A 23117-nucleotide genomic window follows, 5' to 3' on the forward strand; every position below is an offset into this window, starting at 1 on the left:
TAGGACCTTTCCTCTCTTTATTCATTTGTAGGGGGTGAGTAGAAAAAAATCCCCACGCCAGTATGTGTCCTAATCAAGTCTGGGTACTATACCATTGACCTATAAGGTTGAGGGTTCTGCCGATTCTGTTTACTGTTTGGAGAACCATTTGTCTGGTTGTCTGGTTGCCAAAGTCCAAGATCGCAGCTCTATTATTTTAGGCCCCCCTTTTTGTTGTGTCTTATGCAGCTTTTTCACTGCACGGTAAGGCTCGACTCAAGTAAACTCTGCTTGCTCTTGGTCGAACTCAGCTGATACACTGCAGACAACTGATTGGTCACACGACATGGGCCATCCTGCAGGAACCCCGCATTTTCTTAATAGCCAAGACTACCATCAATAGCGACCACAATTTTTTATTCCCTGAAAAATGCCGTCCTGCAATACCATGCCAATTGACGAAATGCAGACTTATCAAGAACACCCTCCCTTCATATCCTCTGTGAGCGTGTGGAGAAGTGAAGAGAGAATGCTGAATGCAAGTGGTGCAGGGGAAAAGAGAGCAGTGAAGTTGTCAATCTGGCAGTAAATGTACAGTGTAGGTTACAGTTTGTCAGTGAATAAAGGCTGCAACTTCTCAAGACCAAAGTAAAGTTCCTGTTTGTTGTTTTTTGGTTGTTTCCAAACTGCTGAAAAAGTGTCACTCTAATGCTTAACTCTGCCTACATTGAGGGGGTACTATCCAAAGTACTATTTACAGCGGAAAACAAAGTAAAGGCACAAAAAGCGCTGAGTCAAGCCATACCGGCTTTAATTAGAGATACTATGTTCTGAACTTTTACAGCATCTGTGAACTATCTGCAAATATGGTCTTGTTTTCAAACCCTGCATCCTACCTTGCATTGGTAGGATTTTTGCTTTTTGCCTCCTTTGCCCATATCCCTGTGATTAGCTTCCCAAGATAGGCTACCTCCTGCAAACCGCCTCCCTATCTGCTGCCGTTTTGACATATTCTCTGAGCAGTTTATTCTCAGATGCCATACTCATGGATGTTTTATGTTTCATTCGGGACAGAAGGCTTGACCCTTACAGAGCCCCTTTTTCTCTGGATGGTGAAATTTAAAAAAAAATAAAAAATAAATATTTTTTTATTTTTTTTTTTTTTTTTTTAATTTTTAAATTTAAAAAAAAAAAAAACAAAAAAGTTTTGGGGGGAAAAAAAAAAAACCAAAAAAAAAAAAAAAAAAAAAAAAAAAAAAAAAAAAAAACAATAATTAAAAAAAAAAATACCACAGAAACAGTAATGATAATAACAGTTTTAACCTGCCATAGCTTAAAGTTTGCCTTTTAAGAGAGATTTAAATTGGCTAAAACTATGCATACATTTTAGTTTAATGCTACTGTTTTTGATGTGTTCAAGGAACGCACTTTTTTTTATAAATAACTAGTTGGTTAAAAATGTCCATCTCTGATTTCTCAGTCCTGATCTCATCAGCTTCCAGGTCCTCTTGACCAACTTACCAAGGGAAAACTGATGACAGATAGGGCTTATGTGATGGCGTTGGACCTTGTTCTACTGAGCTGATAGTTGAGTGCTTATCTTACTTACCTGTAAAGGTACTGGGTTCGCTTGTGGGATCCCAGGTTAGGTAAGCGTCTTGTTTCCAGTATCTGCTATGTAGCATTCTGGTATTTTAATGCCTTTAGTCCGAATCGTCCTTTCTTACTTAGCTACCATCTGCCCACACTGCTGGTCTGATTGACATTCTGATGTCACTGTTGTAATTCCAGATCAAGCGAAAGCGTTGTTTTGCCATAGCCAGTCAGAGTGGGAGCATGCTTTGAGGAACTGGTTTGTCTGTGCTGCTGGTAGAGCTGACCCTTTTTGGCCAACAGATTGATTGATTGATTGATTCTAGCTACATATCTAGTAACTACACCAACTTAAAGAGAAACTTTTCAAACTGTCATTACAGTGTGGGTGGAATATGCAAACAATATGTTACCAGCAAAAGTCTTGCAGTGAAATTCCCCTTTAATTCATTGTGCATAGTTCAGTCAGCCAACTCACGTTTGAAATGTTTATTAAAGCAGTATAGCATATTTAGATTTTGGCGTCAAGGCTCCGACCTCATCACCCCCCCATGAGATATGTTTACATAGAGATATTGGGGAGTGATGCGCAAATTCCTTAACCCCCTAGTCAGAGCCTACCGGTGGATGCTGGGGTGGTGGGGGTGGCTTACAGCGCAGCAGGCAGCAATAGCTTACAGAGAAGCAGCAGCAATATAGATGCAGGACAACAGCGGCATTGACAGAGCAGAGGGAGAGCTGGGAAATTGTGCAGTTTAAATAGACCGCCAGATTTGAAGTGTGCGCTTGGTTAGTAATTATGGAGTAAGGCATGTCATGTGTGTATATCAGCGCAGCTCGAGTTGACCTGCCTGAACTTGCTCGCAGGCTTCGCTCCATTATTGTCACTCTAGAATGAGAAACAATAAATGATCGTATAAAGGATATATTCTATATTACGTTCCAATAAATTTTCCAGAAATTAAATTGAGAAACTGTATGGCAAGATCTCTGTCAGTTGACAAATCTCTATGATTTCATGGTATATATCACCATATTGCCCACTCTCCATCATGTGTGCACTTTGTAATCTGATGAGAGACCTGAAACAATGATATTTGGATAACATGGATCTTTAATTGGATTGTCAGCAGTCCAAACTGTACTTGATGATCCAAGGAAGAAATTTAACTACTCTATTATCTTTTATTGCATAGAATTTAAAGTTTAGGCAGATATTACTTTTTAAATATCATTCTCCTTGGTGCCCTAGATACCATCATCCTGTTCTGTGTGTTACTTTAAGAAGGTATGAATCTCAGGCCCTCATACGATCCAATTCTCTCCAATTCTGTGCCTGTTGTTGAATGACTGCAACTGTGCTGGTTCCTGCTCTGGGAGAATGCAGGTCTGCCTTCAGATCTGTTACCCTCTGAACATCAGTGGTATATGATGATTGTTTCTCCCATATGTTCTTCCAGTAGTCTTCAGATTCAGCTCTTGGTGGGGCTGCTCTTGTTATATTTCTGCATTGCAGCTGGTATTGCACTGTAGATCATTTTTGGGGGGATCAGAGCATTTATTGTATTGACCTGTGCTTCTCTGGTGTTTTTTCTGGTGTGTTTCGTTAGTCTGGGAGCCAGCATTATGAATCTTTGTTTAGTAGTCTCCAGAGCCTAAGTAATGGACATCCCACTGTATTTCCTCAGTAGCTCGGACCTGTTCCTGATCGTTACACCTCTAGTTTTCCAAGGAAGACACCGGTTATGTCTTGCCTTCCTGATCTTGTGGCTGACAAACAAATTGTTTATATGGGATTTAGTGGTAGTGCTGATTGTCTTCTCAGTATTCATAATTTTCCAGATGTGCTAACTAGAATTGAGTAGTGTTCACATTTGAACCGTTACCTGGAATTTGGTACCAGTACCCAGTGGTACCTTTTTGTGTACTTGACACTCCCTGCAATAACAAAAATGTTATTTAATTTCATTATTAAATTCTTCAAAGCTAGGAAACCTGAAGTGCTAAAATGCAAACTCAATTCTGGGTTTTAGGACTCATTCCTGCAGCACTCCACTGCAGCGAGTGTTGTTTGCGTTGTGGTTTTTTGTAACCACACTGTAGACCACTTTCGGCTTGCCAATGCCCTCTGTAGTACCAACATAATTTGACCAGTACCCTTAAAAGTATGGTACCCAACCCTAGGTAGTCATTAATGTTGAGTTTGTAAGTATGGTCTAACTGTATACCCCGTTACTGGGCTTTCTGTCATAGTAGCATTGCAGAAGATTTTGGTTTTCTCCTGTTTTCTTGGAATTTATTTTTCGTCTTTCCATGGATCTTGCATATTTTTATCTGTCTTCCTATGAATGTTCCTATATATGTTGTATGTACAATATGTATGTAAGGACTGATTGTTTCATGTCTCATTATGTCTCTCTTTGATTATTTTTTTACATTCCTTTCTTTTTGTTTCTTTCTCTTTGCTTCCTCTCTCTCTTTTTTCTCTCTTTCCACTGTCTTTCATCCACACTTTGTGTCCTTCTCTCTGCATCTGACTTGAGTCTTACATGCAACAGTGGTTTGACACTTCCACCAAATATACTCACTCACAGATTGACATATGCAATGTTGTATCAGTGATTGGTGGATATTTGGAAAACCTCCCTTCTCCCTATGTTGCTATTTTTAGCTTCATTCACAGTAGCAGCAGGGGCATGAGACGTGGCTAGCATATTCCTACCTCCATTTGCCCATAACAACCATGAAGAGAGAGTGCTGGAATGAGATTTGAACCAGTCTAACACCCTCCCTCACTCCCCATCCATCTGTCCATCAGGTCCTATCCGAAAGGAGATAAAACAGAGAGGGGGAAAAGGGTGGAAACCAGAGTAGTGTAATTTTCTGACATGTCTCAGAGCAAGGTGGGCAAAGCAGGAGTGTGTTTTCAGATCAACTACGCTAAACCACCAATATTCTTACAGATGACAAAAATGTATGCAACAGTATGATGCAATACAGACCAGTTTGATTCCCAGTTGTGAAGCTGTCCCACACTTTCCCCTCTCAATTCCTATATCACACATGCTGGTGCAAGCTTGTCCTCTCTTTTTAGTGCAGATTCTAACATTACATTTGGGAAAAAGGTGATTGTGATGTGACAAGAAAATAAATGATGTTATTGTATACCGATAAATTAAATCATGAAACAATTAATGTTCACTAGACGATAGCAAGTTATCAACTCTTTGATTGGTTTATTGATCCACTCTAATTTTGGGTTAACTCTATTATACAGCTTCTATTTTTTTTATCTTTCACCCTCCCTGTTCCCTTTTTCTTTGGTGTTTTTCTCTCTTTGTTTTCCACCATCTTTTTCGAGTCTCGTCTGAGAGAAGCCCGGGAATAGATGGAGACATTAATATTAGCCCAGTCAGACTGAGCTTTTGTCACAGTTCTGGGCTGGATTTTCTTTGTGTTTGTGCAGGGGAAACACCTCTCACCATTGTCATATTATCTCTATAACATGGAAGGAGAGGATACTAGATTTTAATATGTGATTTCTTTTTTAGGAATTGGACAGCTGGTGTGTCCTCCACAAAGAGATGGAATCATCTAATTGAGTAATAATTTACGAGACTTTATGAGCTATCTAACTATGTAGTTTAAATTGAAATTGTATATACAGTGGTAAGCTCTCTTAAAGAGTCTTTGATCACAATTCTTGCAGTCAATATAGCAATACTATATTCTTTACTTTACTGCCAATGGAAAAAGGAGACCTGGCAATTGAAACCCTTCCCATAAGCTGCAGTACAATACTTCTCTGCTACATTCCCCTTAACAGCAGGGGCGATCAGTCTCTACTGTTATAAGCGTAGTGAAATTAGTCACTCTTCACAGTAGCTCAAAGGTAAGCTACAAAGGTAGAATGCTGTCTTATTGTGAACCTTCTTAACAGAATCAAACATAAAATGATCACAGCTTAATTGCTTTTGGTTGAAGCTACAACCCTACAGCAAGCTTAGCAAAGAACCTAATTACATCTGTTAGTCATCATTTGGTTTTGAATGATGGTGGTCCACATTTATAATATTAAACATGTTAATGTTCTGACTCCAGAGAAAGGTTTTCTTCTCCAAGGGCAGGTTGGCATGTTGGTTTAGCACAGTGCTATAATTTTCCAAAGATGATGTACATAATGTTTTCATCCCCAGTGGAGTTGCCTATTCCTCCATCTTAACTTGATTTGGTCACATGGATGCACATTGTGCAATCAGAGGTTGTAATTAGTCACGCGTTATGAAAAAGCTTGATAATCCACACCGGGACTTTCAGGGAAAAATTTACTGTAAATGTGTTTACTGTTTTATGAAAATATCACATTGCTGTTTCTAAATATATTTAATTATTAGTACATTCCAGGATGTCATAATGATTGGATGTAGCTGTTTTATGAACTTCATAAATTGCTGAAAAGTTGGCTCTTAACAGGAGTAAACATACCTTTCATTTATCTGCAAAACTATGTGTGTATGTGTGTGGATATGCATGTCTATATGTTTGTGTGTCTGTGTCTTTATGAGTGTTCATATCTCCCTGGTGACTGACGTAAACTGTAGATCTTGGTGGCATATTCAGTCTTGCCTGTCAACAGTAATGGAGAGGAGGACTTTAATCAATATTTGTTGTGTGTGCTTCTGTGAGTCTGTGTCGGTTTATGCATACATAAACACATGCAGTGTCTGAGTGAGGCAGATGGAATGTAGAGGGCTTTACTTCCGACAAATGTTAAATATATTTAATCAATCTGTATGTTTGTGTCACTATGTGGACCCATTAATACATGGTGGTGTGCACTATACATATGTCATATGCCTCAATATTTATTAGTATTAGTATCTTCTGTAGCATTTTCCTTATGACTCCAATTTACAACTGGAGTACTCTTGAAGTAAAGGGTCAGCAGAAGAGCGGCTTATCACTCACAATCTCACCTCTCATTCTGGTTGACACTGGTTGTGTCTTGTATTGTGTGGTTTGGAGTCAGCTTATTGCTGTAGAGAATTTTGTGTGTGTTTTCACACATCTGCATGCAGAATTGTGGTTCCTGTGGCTGGTGTGGGTAACGACTGAGCAGTCAGACCTGTGTGTGATATGTCTGTATAGTATGTGTCATGACTTTGTGTTGCATGGATGAACTGTGACACAGTGAGATAAATTCAAATGTTCACTAAACTGCACTTAACAGCATAACCCCGTCTTTACTCTCAGTTTATCGGGTACATGTTGCTAAAACTAATGCAGTCTAATACAACCGCCTGTCTTTATGGTGGTTCAGTTTTTTTAACTTTATGATACTTCATTTTGAAGTAGTTTGTGGTGATGGGATTGACAAAACATGAAGGTAGGATTTATTACAGGGCTGATGCATTGTATTCGTTTTAGTGAGGTGTACCTTATAAGCTATATCAAATTAGTGTATGTACAGGATGTATAATATAATATTTATGTTTTGTCATGCAAAAGAGTTCAGCTGTGAGAAGGAAAATGATCCCAAAATAATTGATTCAGTATCATAAGATATACTAAACCATAACTTTGGAACTCTGATTAATAAGTAAATTAATAACTACAATCACCATGTGCATGTGAGTGTACGTTACGGTCCACACTACACGTACTAGCCTAACAAAAAGTGAAATCAATCTTGGTAATGTTTCATGATACCTTTTATTTATAACTATGTGTTAAAAAGAGGGATTGCATGCGACTGGCAGTGGGTGATGAAACAGGGAAAAGAGTAGAGAGAAAGAAGTGTTTGAGAAAATTATTGTGAATTGTAAATGCTAATCATAGCTAGCCCCTCATAGAAGGCCTGACAGTGTGTAATTGCAGTCCTTCTCACATGAGCCTAATAGTTTTATCACCTGTCCAAATCATAAAAGTGAGTGGGATTATGTTTAAGAAGAAAAGGACTATTAAGAGCAATGAGAACCCAGACAGAATCTGATGGACAGATAACCATGTTACCAAAGCAGGACAGCACAGTAATGTGCCTGACATATGGGAAAGGCAGGTTGACAGTGACAGGTAAAAAAAGAAGAAGCTTACATTCAATGAAAAGAACACAGGGGATATTGGCAGGTGACTTGTCAGTATTATAGCATGGGTTCAGACATGCCCCCAGCAGTTACACCTGAGGAAACAATCCAGCCTTACCACAAAAGAACCTACAACCCTTACTGATCTTGTCATTCAGAGCTTTACCAGATGACTTTTAGCTATGACAGTAGTGGACAGGTGTTCTGCTTTGTGACAGGACCTGATGTCAGTCAATGGCAAACTTTAGTTTAAAAAAAAGAAACAGATATAAAATCTCTATTTTGGGCTCCCGGTTAGCCCAGTTGGTATAGCTGGCGACCCATATACGCAGCGGCTCGGGTTCGAATCTGACCTGCGGCCCTTTGCTGCATGTCATCCCCTCTCTCTCTGCCCCCCTTTCCTGTCTCTCTCTGTCAAATAAAGGCATAAAAGGCCAAAAAAATAATACTTTAAAAAATCTCTATTTTAATCAATCAAAAACATACATTTCGAGAGTCAAAGCAAACAGATACGAATGATGAGAAAAATCATTTAAAAAACTAGAATAAAACAAGAGGAGTTTAGATTCCACATAAATGAGTAATATTAAATCATTCATAATTCATAATTACACAAACAGGAAATTATTACTAGCAAAAAGCAATAGAGATGGAAATGAAAAAAGCTTGGTCGCTATTAAAGCTTGAGTGTGAGACTACATCTAAATGAACAGCTGTTACATTCAAGCCGTCGACAAACAAGTTTATACAATGCTGATTAAGCTCATCAGCTGTTTGGGGGGTAGGCGGCCAAGGAGGGAAAAGGGGGTTCAAAAAGGGGGGGGGGGGGGGGGGGGGGGGGGGGGGGGGGGGAGGGAGAGAGAGAAAGGGGAGGGAGGAAAAAAAAAAAAAAAAAAAAAAGGGGGGGGGGGGAGAAAAAAGAGAGAAAAGAAAAAAAAAAAAAAAAAAAAAAAAAAAAAAAAGGAGGGAAAAAGAAGAGAGGGGGGGGAGGAAGGGGGGGGGGGGGGGGGGGGGGGGGGGGGGACCCCCGGGAAAGAGAAGGGGAAAGGACCCCCCCCCCCCCCCCCCCACCCCCAACCCCCCCCCCCGGGGGGGGGGGGGGGGGGGGGGGGGGGGGGGGGGGGGGGGGGGGGGGGAAAAGGGGGGGGGGGGGGGGGGGGGGGCCGGGGGGGGCAGGGGAAGGAAGGGGGGGGGGAAGGGGGGGGGGAAAGGGGCGGGGGGGGGAGGGGGAAAGGGGGGGGGGGAAAAAGAAGATAAAAAAAAAATAATAAAAAAAAAAAAAAAACAAGTATTTTTTTTAAGAAAAAGAGACAAAAACGCCGACAGAACAGAAAGAACAAACACACCACAAAGGTTAATCTCAAGTGTTTTGCAGTATATAGAGTTCATGTTTTCATATATCCAGCTACTATTAGAGCTTCTACTCTGCGGATCCACTGTCAAACCTCTCGGCTCCCAGAGCACACTGGTCAGACTACTGGAGGTAACTCCAGACTTGAGAATCTTGAGAATCACTAAGCCTGTAGCAGCAGGCAGCACTTGGTTTTATTTTCTTTGGCCAACAGTTGTATCTCTCAAACTAGGTATTTTTGTTTGCTCTATTGTTTTTTGTTGAGATAAGGATTCATTTATTGTTAATTTAACTGTGGGGTTTGTATTCACCACTGACAGTATAATATACTGTAATGGCCTTCAAATTATTGTGTATTGTATGTAATTACTCTCACTGCCAGAGGGGGAGACAACAGTTCCGCACTGCGATGAAAGATGCTCTACCAGAGTTAACTATCCACAACTTTACCTATAAAAAACCATAAAGAAAGAAAATCTGATTGGTTATTTGGTAGCCTATTTAAATTTTAACAAACTGTCTGGTCTCTTGTCATTTAGGCAGATATAATGAAAGTTGTGTCATCATACTCAGTAGTGGTTGAATGTATATGCTCAAAAAAGCTTTAACCAACAGGCCCTATTGGCCAGTTTGAACATTTGAGCAGGTTTCCTTGGCAACCAGCTAGGGTGCACTGCTCTTTGGAACACCCTGAGAGTAACTGGCTGATGATATGCAAATTTAAGGAAACAGAAGCTTAAGTGAAAAAAAGAGAGACTGAGAGGCAGGATAAGCGTGTCCTCTGAAAAAAAAAAACAGCAACCACATTTCCTTCCTTAAAACCTTTTAAGTTTACAGTCTGTTTACTGACTGCAGACAGTGTTGCAGCACCTGTCTGATGTAGTTGTTAAGATGCAGGATAGTCCTCTGTGTCGTGCTGCTGTGGTCCTACACGGGGGGATGCAGAGAAATACAGTGTACATTTAAACTGGTGTGTGTGTGTGTAAGAGAGACTGAAGCAGACAGAGAGTTTGGCATAGAGACAGTGGCAGAGAAAGGCTGCTGAAGAAAGTGCTGTTTGTGTGTTGGTATGCGTGTTGTGCACTGTAGATTACGTATGTATTTGTATATGTCATGACATTCTCCCATTCTTAACTAATTTTCCATTAGTGCCACAAGACTTTCGTAAACAATTTCCATTTAATGGTTAAGGCACTTTCTCACCAGTGCTGCTGCAAGAACGGACCCCTTTTAGTTTCATCTAAAGTTGCGGTTTTGTGTGTAACAAGTTAACAGACAGTTATGACTGTAGTCACGATACCACCATATTCCCATGTCGACCAGGACTTCAGAAAGGAGATTTCAAGAAACTTTTGCGGTCACCCAGTGCTGAGGGAGAGTTTGCAGTACAGACAAGGCCAAATGCTGAATGTGAAGTGTATGCCAGTGGCCACTGACTGGTGTTTACAGCGTGCTAGCTCTTTACAGATTCAGGTCCAGGGTTCTCTGCAGATGAAAGATAAGGTTCCTCTCCTCTGAGTCTCAGCATTTAAAGCTGCTCAATTTGAAGCTGTTAGAACTACACATCTATAATCTCTCCCCCTTCTGCCTGGCTCACACCCTTACTAATACACTCCCTCCCCATGTTTCTCTTTCTGGTCTCCTATACAAACTGGCCCTCTTTTACAGTAGTACACCTCCCCCCTATCTCTCCTTGCTTTCTCAAATGGCACCTGTGATATTTACCATGTTGGAGATTACAGTGGGAATTAAACTGTGTAGGTGCAATCAATTCATTTTGAAAATCAGAATTAAAGTTAGATCGCGCAACATGAACAAATTATATTTACAAGTCCCAGTTGTACCAACAACCATGATAACAGGACATTGTTTTATTGGAGAGATTTAAAGTAAGCTTGAAGAAAATACTATAAATTCTAGTTTGTAACTATAGATGTCCTCGCCTTGACTGCTACGATGCCAGCCAAAATATTTGTCACCAAAATCTTCAATAATTTATAACCTCTGGTGTCAGCAAACTATGAAATGGTAACAAGGTCCGTATGGTCATCCTTGCCATTCATACAGTATCTGTGGAAATACAGCAGTTTTTGCTGTCTTTGTAGATAATAATTTCTATGTTTGGTCATATCCCGTGATAATTGGAAATAGGCATTAAAACCCCTTTCTGTAATTGACATTCATGTTGTAATGCTGCTATAGCACTCAGCAGATTACCCACACACCTTTGCTTTCCGATCTACTTTTCTTGACAACATGCCAATTCAACACAAATTAAACTCAACTATTCGTCTCAAATGGACAGCATGACTCACGCACCATTGTCCATAATTAGGAAAAGTCCAACCTCAGCATTTTCTGTGTGAATAGTGTATAGTGTGTGTTCACACAGTGTCTTTCAAGGTGTCTGAATCTTGATGGTAGCCCATTAATCCGAGTTAATTGAATCAATGTTGCCCCCTCCCCCTCTTGTCTCAGGGGTTTCGGATGTTAATAGTTCGATGAAAACCCTTGGGTGGTGTTTTTCATTTTATGCTATGGAATTGGGGGATTGACTGCAAAGTCTACTGTGTATAGACCCACAGTTAGTTTCCTATAGCCAGTAAGGCTTAAGATTAAAGAGAGAGGCTTGTTCATCGTATTTAATTGATAATGCCCTATATCAAACAGATTGTGTGTTAACTGTTAAGAGAGAGCTCAGCTGTACTATGTGATTACCAAAACGGGTCAGGCTGTCTCATTCAAATGTGTGTGGATGCTGACTGTGATAGACACAAATGGAAACATGCTGTGTTTATATTAGTTTGTCCGGTAGCCAGATGTGTCCTCATGACCTGTTCATTTGTAACAGCAATGTTTCATGGTTGACTCGCAATGATGGGAGGATGAGAAAAAGAAAAATGATAGATGTTGTTTGTGGTTAGAAATTTTCAGTGATGCATGAAGGATGCTTACTATGACATTTTATTTGAAATTCATAGGATAGTTTCAATATGCTGAATTATATATATATTTTTATACTACATTTGGATTCATTTCAAAGTGACTGTTGCTGAGTGTAAGGCTATGCATTATAACTTTTAAACTGCACTTGTCACAGAACCAGTTCTACTCAACTAAACCTAAAAATCAAGAAATATGTGACACATGGGCTACCTGGAAACTTCCAAAACTGTGTTTAAGAAAAAGTAGGTCTTGCCTTTTCAGCACTTTGAAAAAATTAGATTGAAGGATTTGGCAGTGATTCAATTCTCAGCTCTTTAGCATATAACTAACAAGGCTAAACAGGGAGGAGAGGACTTGTATAAGTTATTGGCACTCTACACTTACTGTAAATGACTGTGTCTGCACTCTACACACCAGTGAACACCTGACAAACTTGAGTTTGGGGCGGTGTAACTTTTTAATTAAACTGCCCCAAACTGTGACTGATTTCCATTCTTTATTCTAATTTGTCACATCATGTAAGGAAATCAGTTTGGGAAACAAATCACACACTTGTTGTTAAAAAATGTCATCAGCATAACCTCAAGGTTAAGTTGTTCTCTGCCCAATGATGTCATGGTCAAGTTTATTGGACAAGTGAGTCATATCAGTCATAAAAAATATGCATTTCATTTTGTTCATTAAAACCATGGAGTGTTTCAGATTTTTTTTTTTACTTTGGTTGAAATTCTCTTTACATCCCATCAACAATAAAAAAGCAACAACAACCTTGTACCTGTCACAGGCTTATAATAAGCCTATCAACCTGTCTACCTACCTGCCTACCTGTGCACACTCTGTCTGTGTGCTCATTGCACATGACAGTGTGTCTTGGGAAGTGGCTGTGGCCTGAAGGGAAGGAATGGGATATTTTTTGGTTGGATACTTTCAAAGTCCAGCTGTCGCTTGCTAGTTTTCCCAACATTAGCTACCCTAGCTTTAAAAGATTTAATCACAGCACAAGCTACCATATACCAAAAAATAAATCCCAAATAAAGCAGAAGGATATCCTGTGCATTGATTAATGCCGTCGCAGATGATCGCTTCTCAATTCTTGTGTGTGCACTGCTGTGACACAAATATGTCTGACGTAAAATGTAATGCCTGGTTCCCTGTGTTACAGTGAATGTAATGTGTAGCCTGTTGCCACTGATGTCATGTTTAATATCACATGGTGTTTGTCTTCCTCTACACTCCGGTTCTCTTCTGACAAGAGTGTAAGATGAGCTCTCCCTGCCTTAAGGTTCCTGAAATGTTGTCTAATTGATTGCTGCCTGAATGTTTACGTTATTGGAAGCTGATGTTTCAGCTTTCTTAAGATCCAGAAGCGGTAGATTGATCATTTAATCATCCAATCACATTACAGGATACTTCTTTGGACTGTAAGACTTCTTTGAAGCTGTAGAACAGGTAGTGTTGTTAGAAACACGGTAAGGTTGTGGATATATATGGAGGCTTTTTGTTTATTTAACATCTTTGTTAGTAGCATATTGAGATAAACATGTTGTAGACAGAAAGAGACAGAGAAGCAGAGATAAACAGACTCAGTATTAAGGGAGCGGTGCAAAGAGACAGAGAGCAAGTCATTCACACATCAGACAGTAACATGTGCTACCTCTTGCAGCTCATCTATTATAAATTGCTGCTTTAACTGTGCTATAAGATATGGAGGGCTGAAAGATGAAACAGTATTAGTTTACGTCCCTGTTGCTGAGTTTACTCCTACAGGATCCTCAGATTGAGACAAAGAAACATATGCACCTGTTATTGCCTTGGACTGTGGCCAAACAGAAGGAAACTCAAAGAGCAGAGAGCCAGGGGAGGATACAAGGAGAAGACAGAGGCAGTTCATTTAGTCTGTCGGTCAAATAAACCAAGCTTGTCCATAGTTGATTGCAAGAACAATGAGCAGGCATATGTACCATACAGAAGTGTTCTGGTGGCAGAATTCTCTTTTTAAACTCATCCACTGTATGTTCCAGTTTACAAGGAACAAACATATGTTAGCTATACTAGTGATCTGTATTATCCCTTTAGGGCATTGGTTAGGACTCTTAGCTCTTCCCACATCCAGTAGGAGGCTCAGCACTGTTAATTAGTGCATATGTCATCTGGGCAGCGACAGCCAGAGGTCTTGGGAGATGGAGACACGGCTGTGTGAGAGTCATTACACTCCATCATCTCAGCACTCCTCTCTTCTTCTTTCACTTCACTTCACCACTACGCTTCACTCTCCTTTCTCTTCTCTGTCGATGCATCACTTCTCGCTAAAAGGCAACAACAATGCCCTGTCTCTTTCTATTGTGACTGGATGCCATCTGTGCCTTTAGAGATACTATAGTCATGTCCTGCTCCATGCATCATCCTTGCTTGCATAATCACAAACAAATACACACAAACAATACGTTTTAATTAGTAAGGCACTTTTGGGGTGCGTTTTGAATTCAGATGTGGAATGATGTAATGTGTGTTTGTTTCCACTTAGTTGACCTGTTTGCACTTACTTGAACTTGTGTTCACACTGGCTTGCATTTTTTATTTCCCATTAAAACATAACCACTCAGCCCTAATTTGTTTAAAAGTCACTTAGAGTGGTGTATATTATTACAGTGTGTCGTTTCTATGATCCGTTTACCTTTAACTTGTGTAAATTATTATTACTCACATTTCCTGGGGGAGGTAGGCACAGAGTTGCACCTCACTTATACAGCAGGTTCTCATTCACATCACATATTATAAGGTGTTTTGTTCTTCTGTCAACTTTGTAAGAATTTATATATTTGTGATTCTTAGCGACATAAAGGGAGGCTAACACCTTTAAACCTAGTTAGCTTTACCCTCCAAATGCCCAGTGATCCATGTGTAGCTTTAGGCCATCTAATGTAGTGATTAATTGGAAACACAGCCTTCTCTGTCTTCCTTCACGGTTCCTCTGTTCCTTGTCCCACCATGCTCCACAAGTGTGACCTACAGTTTGTCTCTCGTCTCCTCCCTCAAGCCTCTTCTCTCCTGTCCAATCATCCTTTACTTATGTCTCTAATTTAAGCAGATAAAAGATCAAGGCTTGGACTTTGATGAGGGAGTCTGTCTGATCTAGACCAGTGTGTGAACGGGTTTGACATGAAGGGACATTGATAACACACAAGGCCACGCTGGCTACAAATGTAAACAAAGAGGAACACAACCACATGCACTTCAGCAGTATCGTGATTCAGCATTTCCTTTGGGGGAAAAAGTTTCAGGACCAGCTGCTGTATCTTATTTCTCTTCTCTAATATGCTCTTATCTAGCTTGTCCAGCTCTCATCAGATCTTATGTTTCAATGCTGCCCCAAGATGTCAATATTACAGGAGTGTTACAGTACCAAGGCTGTATCGCTCTGATGCTTTCGTGGACTGTAGAATTCAAGCTTATTCTGGTCATTAAGTTAGGTCATGATGTTTCTAGATTAAAAACAGCAACATTTCTAAAATATGAAAAGGACATTTATCTTTAGGAAACTATTAATGTGTAATGAGGTCCATTATCAGACTTTTCATACAGTTTAATGCAGTTCAAAGTCAAACTTACAAACTTACTAACACTGGACAACATTCAGACTGAAAACCAGCTCTTACATATCAACATTTACCTGATACTCCTGTTGTGTCCGTTTTTTTCCCCTCTGAGCTTGTGGTGCGATTGTTACGCTCTGTAAATGTGGGGTCAAGATCCGGGCTTTATAGTAGGAGAATGTAGTTACACATGGTTGAGCATGGCATGCTTGAAAGGATGATCGCTCACTGGCCATTTCAGGGAGGATTTACCTAGTTTGACACACATGCAGGTGTATTTAAACCCATGCACTTAATGTGTTTACAAGCTGCCACCACTACATCTGTCACTAAGCAATGATCTATTAACCCAAATCAGATAATCAAACATTGAAGGTGATGTTGCTTCAGTATATATTTTTAATTAATTTAGGTAATTCCGGTAAAATATACTCTTTTCACAGTGAATGTTTGGATATGTCAAAGCAGGAAACGTGAAGGTGGAATTAATAACATTAATGATAGCTGCAGTCCATTTAGGTGAACCAGTTCCAGGGCTCTGGTATTGTGCATGCTCACAGGGTCTGTTAGTATGGTGCCATTATTGTAGCAAAACTATTTAAAATGGAGTGGAGAGATGTGTAGCTGTATCTTAATCTGTATCTTAATCTGTGTGTGCGTAATCAGATTTGTAAATGTTTAAAATAATCTGTAAACATGTACTGAGATTTGTGAATGTGTACAGGAATCTGCAAATGTGTGGTCATAATTTGTGTGTGTATAATCAGATTTCTAAATGTGTAAAAAAAACGTATTCAGATTTGCAACTGTATTGAGACTTGTAAATGTTTAGATGAATCCTTAAATGTGGATATAGATCTGAAAATGTGTGGAGAAATCTGTAAATGAGTACACAAATGCAGAAAAACATTGGCTGAGAAGTCTAAGTATTTGCTCCAAGAGCTGGAAATACAGACAAGTCATCGGTTACAACTCAGGCAAGACTCTGAATTGGCTGTCTTTTTACACATTTACTTAATAATAATAGTAACAATAGTAATAATGGCTCCATATGTTAGCTCCTGCTGTGTTTACTCTGGTGTATTTTTGTGTGGTCACATGACAACCCAAAGCAGTAAGCCAAAAAAAGTTCAAACAATGTAACCTCGGGAGGGAGTGACAAATAATGATGTGTGCCATGAGAGCAGCAGCTCCTCGCTCATTTATTGACACTTCTCCTGCTGTCAATTTCATCTGCTGTCAGGCTTACATTGGAGACAATGGGGTATTAAGTGTTCACTGTCTTAAAGCAGCTTCATTTAACTTACCAACTCTTAGGAAATTACATATAAATTCTTAAGGGTCTATTTTGTGGTGGTGAAAAAACTGGAGTATGCAGTGCTACAACGCATTACTCTTTTCATGACCTTGAAATAGTCTTCTGTTTTTCTTCTGTTCCCAATGCTGTGTGTTGTTTTTGTTGAATCATGTGCATCTAGTAACGGGCTATAATAAACTTTTCCACACAATCTTCTTGTTAATTTCCTAATGAATGTGTGGCAAACACTGTGGGGATTAACACCTCCCAGACATTTCACACTGTTCCCAATTTATAATGTATTAGACATTCAAAATTGGAGGACCATTCTCAGGCCTACCTGTTCCTCTTTATTCAAAAACAACTGGCAGTTGGGGATCAGAGCTTTGTGGTCTTCCCCTTGGTTTCCTTGTTGCATTTCATTTAAATGTACGCATTTTTAGATACAATATAATAATACAGATGCCACAGAAGAGTCTCAGATACATCAGTTGCTCTACCACCATGACTTAATAAGCCAACATCACTATAAGAATAACAGCCCCACAGATGTGGGAACTTATTTTTTGGAAGGAAATTTTAATGACAGTACATTTCCATCTCATATTTGCTTCGCCGAATGTTCTGCAAAGGTTGCGTGATTGTGGCATCAACACAGAGTCCTTTGATAGACTGGCCGGCAGAAACACACACACACACACACACACACACACACACACACACACACACACACACACACACACACACACACACACACACACACACACACACACACACACAGTTGCATATGCTCAATAAATGCACATTATCTTTCTTGGTATTAAAGGCATTTTTCACTATCCTGCTCTTTCTCTCTCTGATTCCTTCACTCAATTAGTTTGGCCTTTTTGTACTGCATTCACGCTCTTTTCTTTTTCGTGCTTTGAATGTTACACCCAGTCCGACTGGCTTTGGATTGCAGTTTAAAGGCAAGATTGGGAATAAGGAGAGATTAATTCATAGCCTTTATTTAGACCTCTGGGACACTTTGAGGGAAGACTCCTGTTTTTAATGGCACCAAGGAATAGTTAAGGACCTCTCCATTCATTCAAAATGTGTGTGTGGCACGTCAGCCGAGCACAAATCTTCTCTTTATTCATACCCTCTACAAAAACAATCGCTATTAACCTTAAAAACTGTAGTCTTTACTTTGTTTTCATTGGATTATGAACACATAAGGTATGCCAGTCGAACATAATGTGCAAATTATAAAGGTATTGCCTCATTTGACATTGAGAGATAAGCAAAGATAATCAATTAGACAGCATAAAGTAGTCAGCAGCTACAATATCTCATGTATTGCTTCTGTAAAGTGGGCTACAGAGTTTCCATTTCGAGAACCTCTCTTAATTACCACTCTTACCTCCCAAATAAAAATAAAAAGTGTTCTACCCTTGGTGGAATACTGTTCACTTCATCCACCACATATTTTCTGTTAATTTGGGAATTTATGCCGTCAATGTGCTGTCAGGAAAATAACCTCCAAACTCATTTGTGATGTTACATAATACTAATATATATTTTAAACTGTTGCTTATGATTCACTAGCTAAAAAATCTCCACTAACAATCTTCTTCGCTGCACCCATGTGTGTTTGATATATTCCTTCCACTATTCTCCTCATCATTATTTGTCACTCTTGGCTTGAACAGGGGAGTGTTTGTCCAGGTTAATGTTGTTTGTTTTTCAAATTCATTAAATATTAACCTTAAAAAGATTTATGACTCCGGTTTGCTGTTTGTTGTTCTGGATATTAGAACCTTTTTGATCAATGTAAATTTGATCAATAATTATAAGACGAGGCCAAAATAGTGTGTCATTTCCAGAGTTCATGTGAACCGCATGGGCTAATTCAGTGTTTGGCCTACTATACCCTATGCCCTGAAGCCTTATAGACTTTATTGACACTATCTGCATGCTCAGATTGAATTAATGAGTAGAAATGGGTGCAAGAGCCCAATATGCTGAGGACTGGGATTGCACTTTGTGGTGTCTAGGCATTTCTGTGGCCATTCTGTGTTTGTTTCAGACTTTATGCTGTAATTGTTATTTATTGAAAGTGTTTTTGTCACTACAATAACATGTTAAAACAAACTGGTATAGCGGTAATTCATGGCTTTCAGGTCATGTGTGAAGTCATACAAACATACATGGAACAACCTTACTGCTGTAATTAAGATTGATTGTTCCAGTGTGTCTGCTATGTGTTCAGCTAGTTCATCCGACACTGGCCAGAGATCCCTGTGAGTTTACAGTGATTTTAAATGCATCATTGTATCACATATCATCCAGTTTGGACTTCAGGTTTCAGGTGCATGTAATGTCGAGCTAAAAAATTAGCTGCTGCCACTTACCTTCTGCTCAGTGTTATAACAGTGCCCAGACTCTGACATCCTGGAGGAAATAAGTTTTGTTCAAAGCCAGTATTAAATGGGAGATGATGTTCACCTCAAAGGGTTATTTTTGTGTAGTTATTTTATGTATCACAGGTCATTTTCCATAGTGGATTATTTTTTGTGTACAGTATGTGTCAGTTTTCACTTTCTGTAATTACTTAGTTACTCTTGAAAGTGACTTTGCTAGCTCAGACTGTTTTTGATTGACTGTCAAATTCCTCTCAAGTCCTACATGAGGCTAATAACATACAAGGACATTCTGCCACGAGTGGGCTTGTTTTATGGGTATTGCAGTGGCTTCTGTTTTTGAGGTGAACAATTCAAGGACCCCTAGCAATTCGCTTGCATGTAAAGCAACGAGAAATGAATTCCCCCTAAGAAAGGAAGCCTTGATGTTAAAAAACACATCTGAATCAGATATTCAGTAGTAGTATGTGTCATGCCTTAACACAATCAGCAGTCCACATACATAAGTAAAGTTAAAAGTTACAGATACGTGTATTTGTTTGTGTGTGTGTGTGTGTGTGTGTGTGTGTGTGTGTGTGTGTGTGTGTGTGTGTGTGTGTGTGTGTGTTTGTGTGTGTGCACTGCTGTGGCTGTTTGTAGATGGTAAGATCACCCCATTTTGACAAGAAGGTCTCTTGGGCCTAAGCCTTTGGTCTCTCCAACCCCCAGATTAATGAAAAAGACAACCTCTCTCAAAGTAAAGATATTTGATGTTAGTTTTGTTACATTGGGGGGAAAAAACATCCTCCTGTCTCTTGTGTTCCATAGGTTTTCAGGAAGATAGTGACAGTACATTAGAAAAGTAGCCAGTGGAGGGTCAGAGTTTGGGGACATCACTGCCCAAGGCATCTTCATGCATAAACTCATGTATTAGTGTGCATTATACTGAAGATTGCTGCTTTGGTGGATTGATCCCACTACTCAGAAGGGAAATAATTGCCACCATTAGTGTAAACATTACTCAAATAAACTTAACAGTTATGCACTGAAAATAGTAGTGTCAAAAGGCAAGCCTTATATATTATTGTTATATTAAAACAGCATGGGCAAAACTAGAAAACTGGTACTACAGAAGCCTAATGATACTATCTATCTACTGATGTCCAAATGTGGGGCTCTTCCTGTTCAGAGCACAGGTTTGTACACAGCTTAGTTGTATATCGATCTTAATCATAAGAAAGATATGTGGTTGGAAGGGTTATAATATTGAGCTGCTTCTTACCACAAGCTTTTTCCACTCTAAAAACTAAACTAGCGATTTTCTGTAAGAGTGCAGCAGTTGTCTGCAGTATATTACCAGTTTTGTAGAATTTCCACTGCAACCAGACCAACTCAGATAGAGGCCTCCCAACAGAATGATAAAGAATCAGAGTGTTTATGTTTTTACTGTAAATAGCACAAGCTTTTTGAGGCTGGAGAGAGATACATTTTTGTAATGGCTGGACTTAATAGCCTCACACAGCCAGACCACATCTCACAAGCTCAGGTTTCATTAAGAGATTTAAGTCTGGAAACAACCACTCGAGAACCGATTACAACCAATCAGTAAACGTTTAGATGATAACATGGCTTGCTGGATCTATAAACTCCCAACATCAGTATCTACTACCTGTCTGACGGAGGAAACTCATCTGCCATATTTTTTATCAATAAGATTGATCATAACATGGTTAATGGCACTTGTATTTGTGCAGTTTCCTTTCCCATGAATTGCTTTACCAGTGTATGAGCTAATGGATAGCATGTTGGACAAGAGTAGTTCACTCGAATGTTAAGAGAGGTAATAGGGGCTATGTGCCACTCTAATCTGCAATAAAGGCTCACCTTCTTCTTGATGTGTACCAGATATTTTGACTGCTGCTGAAGGGATCTTGTCTTGATCCCACAGAAAACCTTGACTGATTTCCAAACTTACCATTTCAAAAAATCTTAAGAAAGAAGTATCAGAACTTGCCTCTGTCCAGACCTTTGAATCCACTGTTGCACTGTTTTGGTAGAAGGTGAGATTTCGCAAGAGTTGTGTCTGAGTGTCAGAAACATAGTGGTGCTGAACAGGATAGAGTTGAGGTTTCCGAATCGATATTGCAGGCAGCATTAATTGATTTATTACTTGTGGGTTTTGCACACTCCCTTTCACTCACTCTCTTTCCGCTCTCTCTCTCTGCTGTCTGTAGCTCAGGCTCCACAATGTGGTAACTATAGTGAAGTGCTTTGCCTAGCCACAATTACCATAGTCTTTTATGCTCAAATCACAGTAATTTATTTCAAATGTTAAATTTTGCAAGATGTTTGGTGCAGTTAACAGTTAACCAACTGTTATCTAATTTCTTAATATCAACATTTTATGGAAAAGAGAGTACCCCTAAGGTTATATCTCTAGTACAATTTCTATATATTAGTTGTTTATTAGATTACAGAAGTTAGAAGAGTGGATTCTGTTTTCCACATTTTCCCAATGGCAATACCTGTTTCATTTGTGACTGGAGACAGAGCTATTGCAGCTATTGGTGTAGCAGTTACATATTGCCCAGCTTAAATTTCACAACATGAATAATGCACATTCACATGCAGACTCAAATTTATGTTGCTGAAATATAGGTGTCAGAAGAGTGTTTATGTAAGAGCTTTTGCTTATTGCTTATATTATGGTTGTGTTTACTTTAGTATAATAACTAGCACTGGCTTTTAGGATGACCTTTTGTGAAAAGTAATGGATAATGGTGGAATGCTACAATACCTAGCATATGTGAATTGCTTATTATAATAAAAGGCCTTGCCTCTCCCCGGGCATGACATTAGAAGTTCAATAAATACCTCTCTGATGAAAGAGGTCCTATTTAATATTCTAGCACATTTTCAGCACCAAAATGTTATGTGAATCAGTAAAATATAATTCTTCAATCTCTTAGTTTTCCTTAACTGAAGTTCAATATGTGATATTTATAAAAATGATCTGTATTTAACATTTCACCCCTATTTTGCTCTTGTCTTTGCAGAAATGTATGAAATTCAATGTGGATGCTCCTATCTGGCTGTCCAAGCAGCGGATCCTGTGTACTCTCAACCAGAGCCTGAAGGATGTACTCAACTATGGCCTATTCCAGCCGGCTTACAACGGCAAAGCTGGCAAGTTTCTGGATGAAGAGAGACAGCTAAGGGAATACCCCTTCCCATCCATTGCTCCTGTACCTTACCTGGAGGTAGGTAGGAATCATGTGTATGTATGAGGCTTGTATGAGACATGTATGAGTGTTAGCAGGAAAGAGCAAGCAGTGGAAAGAGAGGTGATACATGCCACAACACCATACATGATCGCGTTACAGTCGCCATCCTGTGCAGTATTTATCACGTTAGTATGCGATTTTGAAGACAGCCTTACTTAACACATGGTGCCTGTTGTACACAGCATGTGGTTGTGGGTATGTGCTTCATTGTGCACGCAGTGTGTGCTTTTTCTGTCATGATGTGTCAGTCAAACCGGCAGCAATAATACCACACTCAATGACAGTGTGTTGTCTGCAGCGGCTGTCATCTCTTGAAGATAATTATTGTGCTTGTCCATCATGGTTTTTGATCTGAGAAAAACACAGGCGTAATAAGATTTGTTGCTTTAGACAGTAATGCAGAGATGTAAGGTGGTTTTCTGACGGGCCATTTTTGTTTTCACTAGTTTTATGATGTGTCAAGAGACAGAGAACATAATAAAGATTTAATTTCCCCCCTTGAGCCTCAGTTTAATAACCTGACTCTTCCAGATGGTTTGTTACACTGAACCATCTGGGAAGGCGATGTTGGAAACTGTGCAGGGCAGGCACTCAAAAATTCTCCACAGGT

The 23117-nt window shown here is 39.5% G+C and overlaps 1 protein-coding gene across 12 annotated transcripts in view; it reads left to right on the forward strand.

The window, feature by feature from the left end:
- shank3a (SH3 and multiple ankyrin repeat domains 3a) overlaps nucleotides 1–23117 on the forward strand; it is a 195524-nt gene that overhangs the window by 51744 nt on the left and 120663 nt on the right. For all 12 annotated transcript variants that reach the window (XR_007881177.1, XR_007881179.1, XR_007881178.1 and 9 more), the window contains exon 3: nucleotides 22280–22483. Coding sequence is in view for 8 of the 12 variants with exons in the window: in XM_051381372.1 (XP_051237332.1) it covers nucleotides 22280–22483 (204 nt within the window). In the remaining 4 variants the exon portion in view is untranslated. The remainder of the gene's footprint in view (nucleotides 1–22279; nucleotides 22484–23117) is intronic.

Source organism: Dicentrarchus labrax, unplaced genomic scaffold (genome assembly GCF_905237075.1).
Source record: "Dicentrarchus labrax unplaced genomic scaffold, dlabrax2021, whole genome shotgun sequence".
NCBI classification, from domain to species: domain Eukaryota; kingdom Metazoa; phylum Chordata; class Actinopteri; family Moronidae; genus Dicentrarchus; species Dicentrarchus labrax.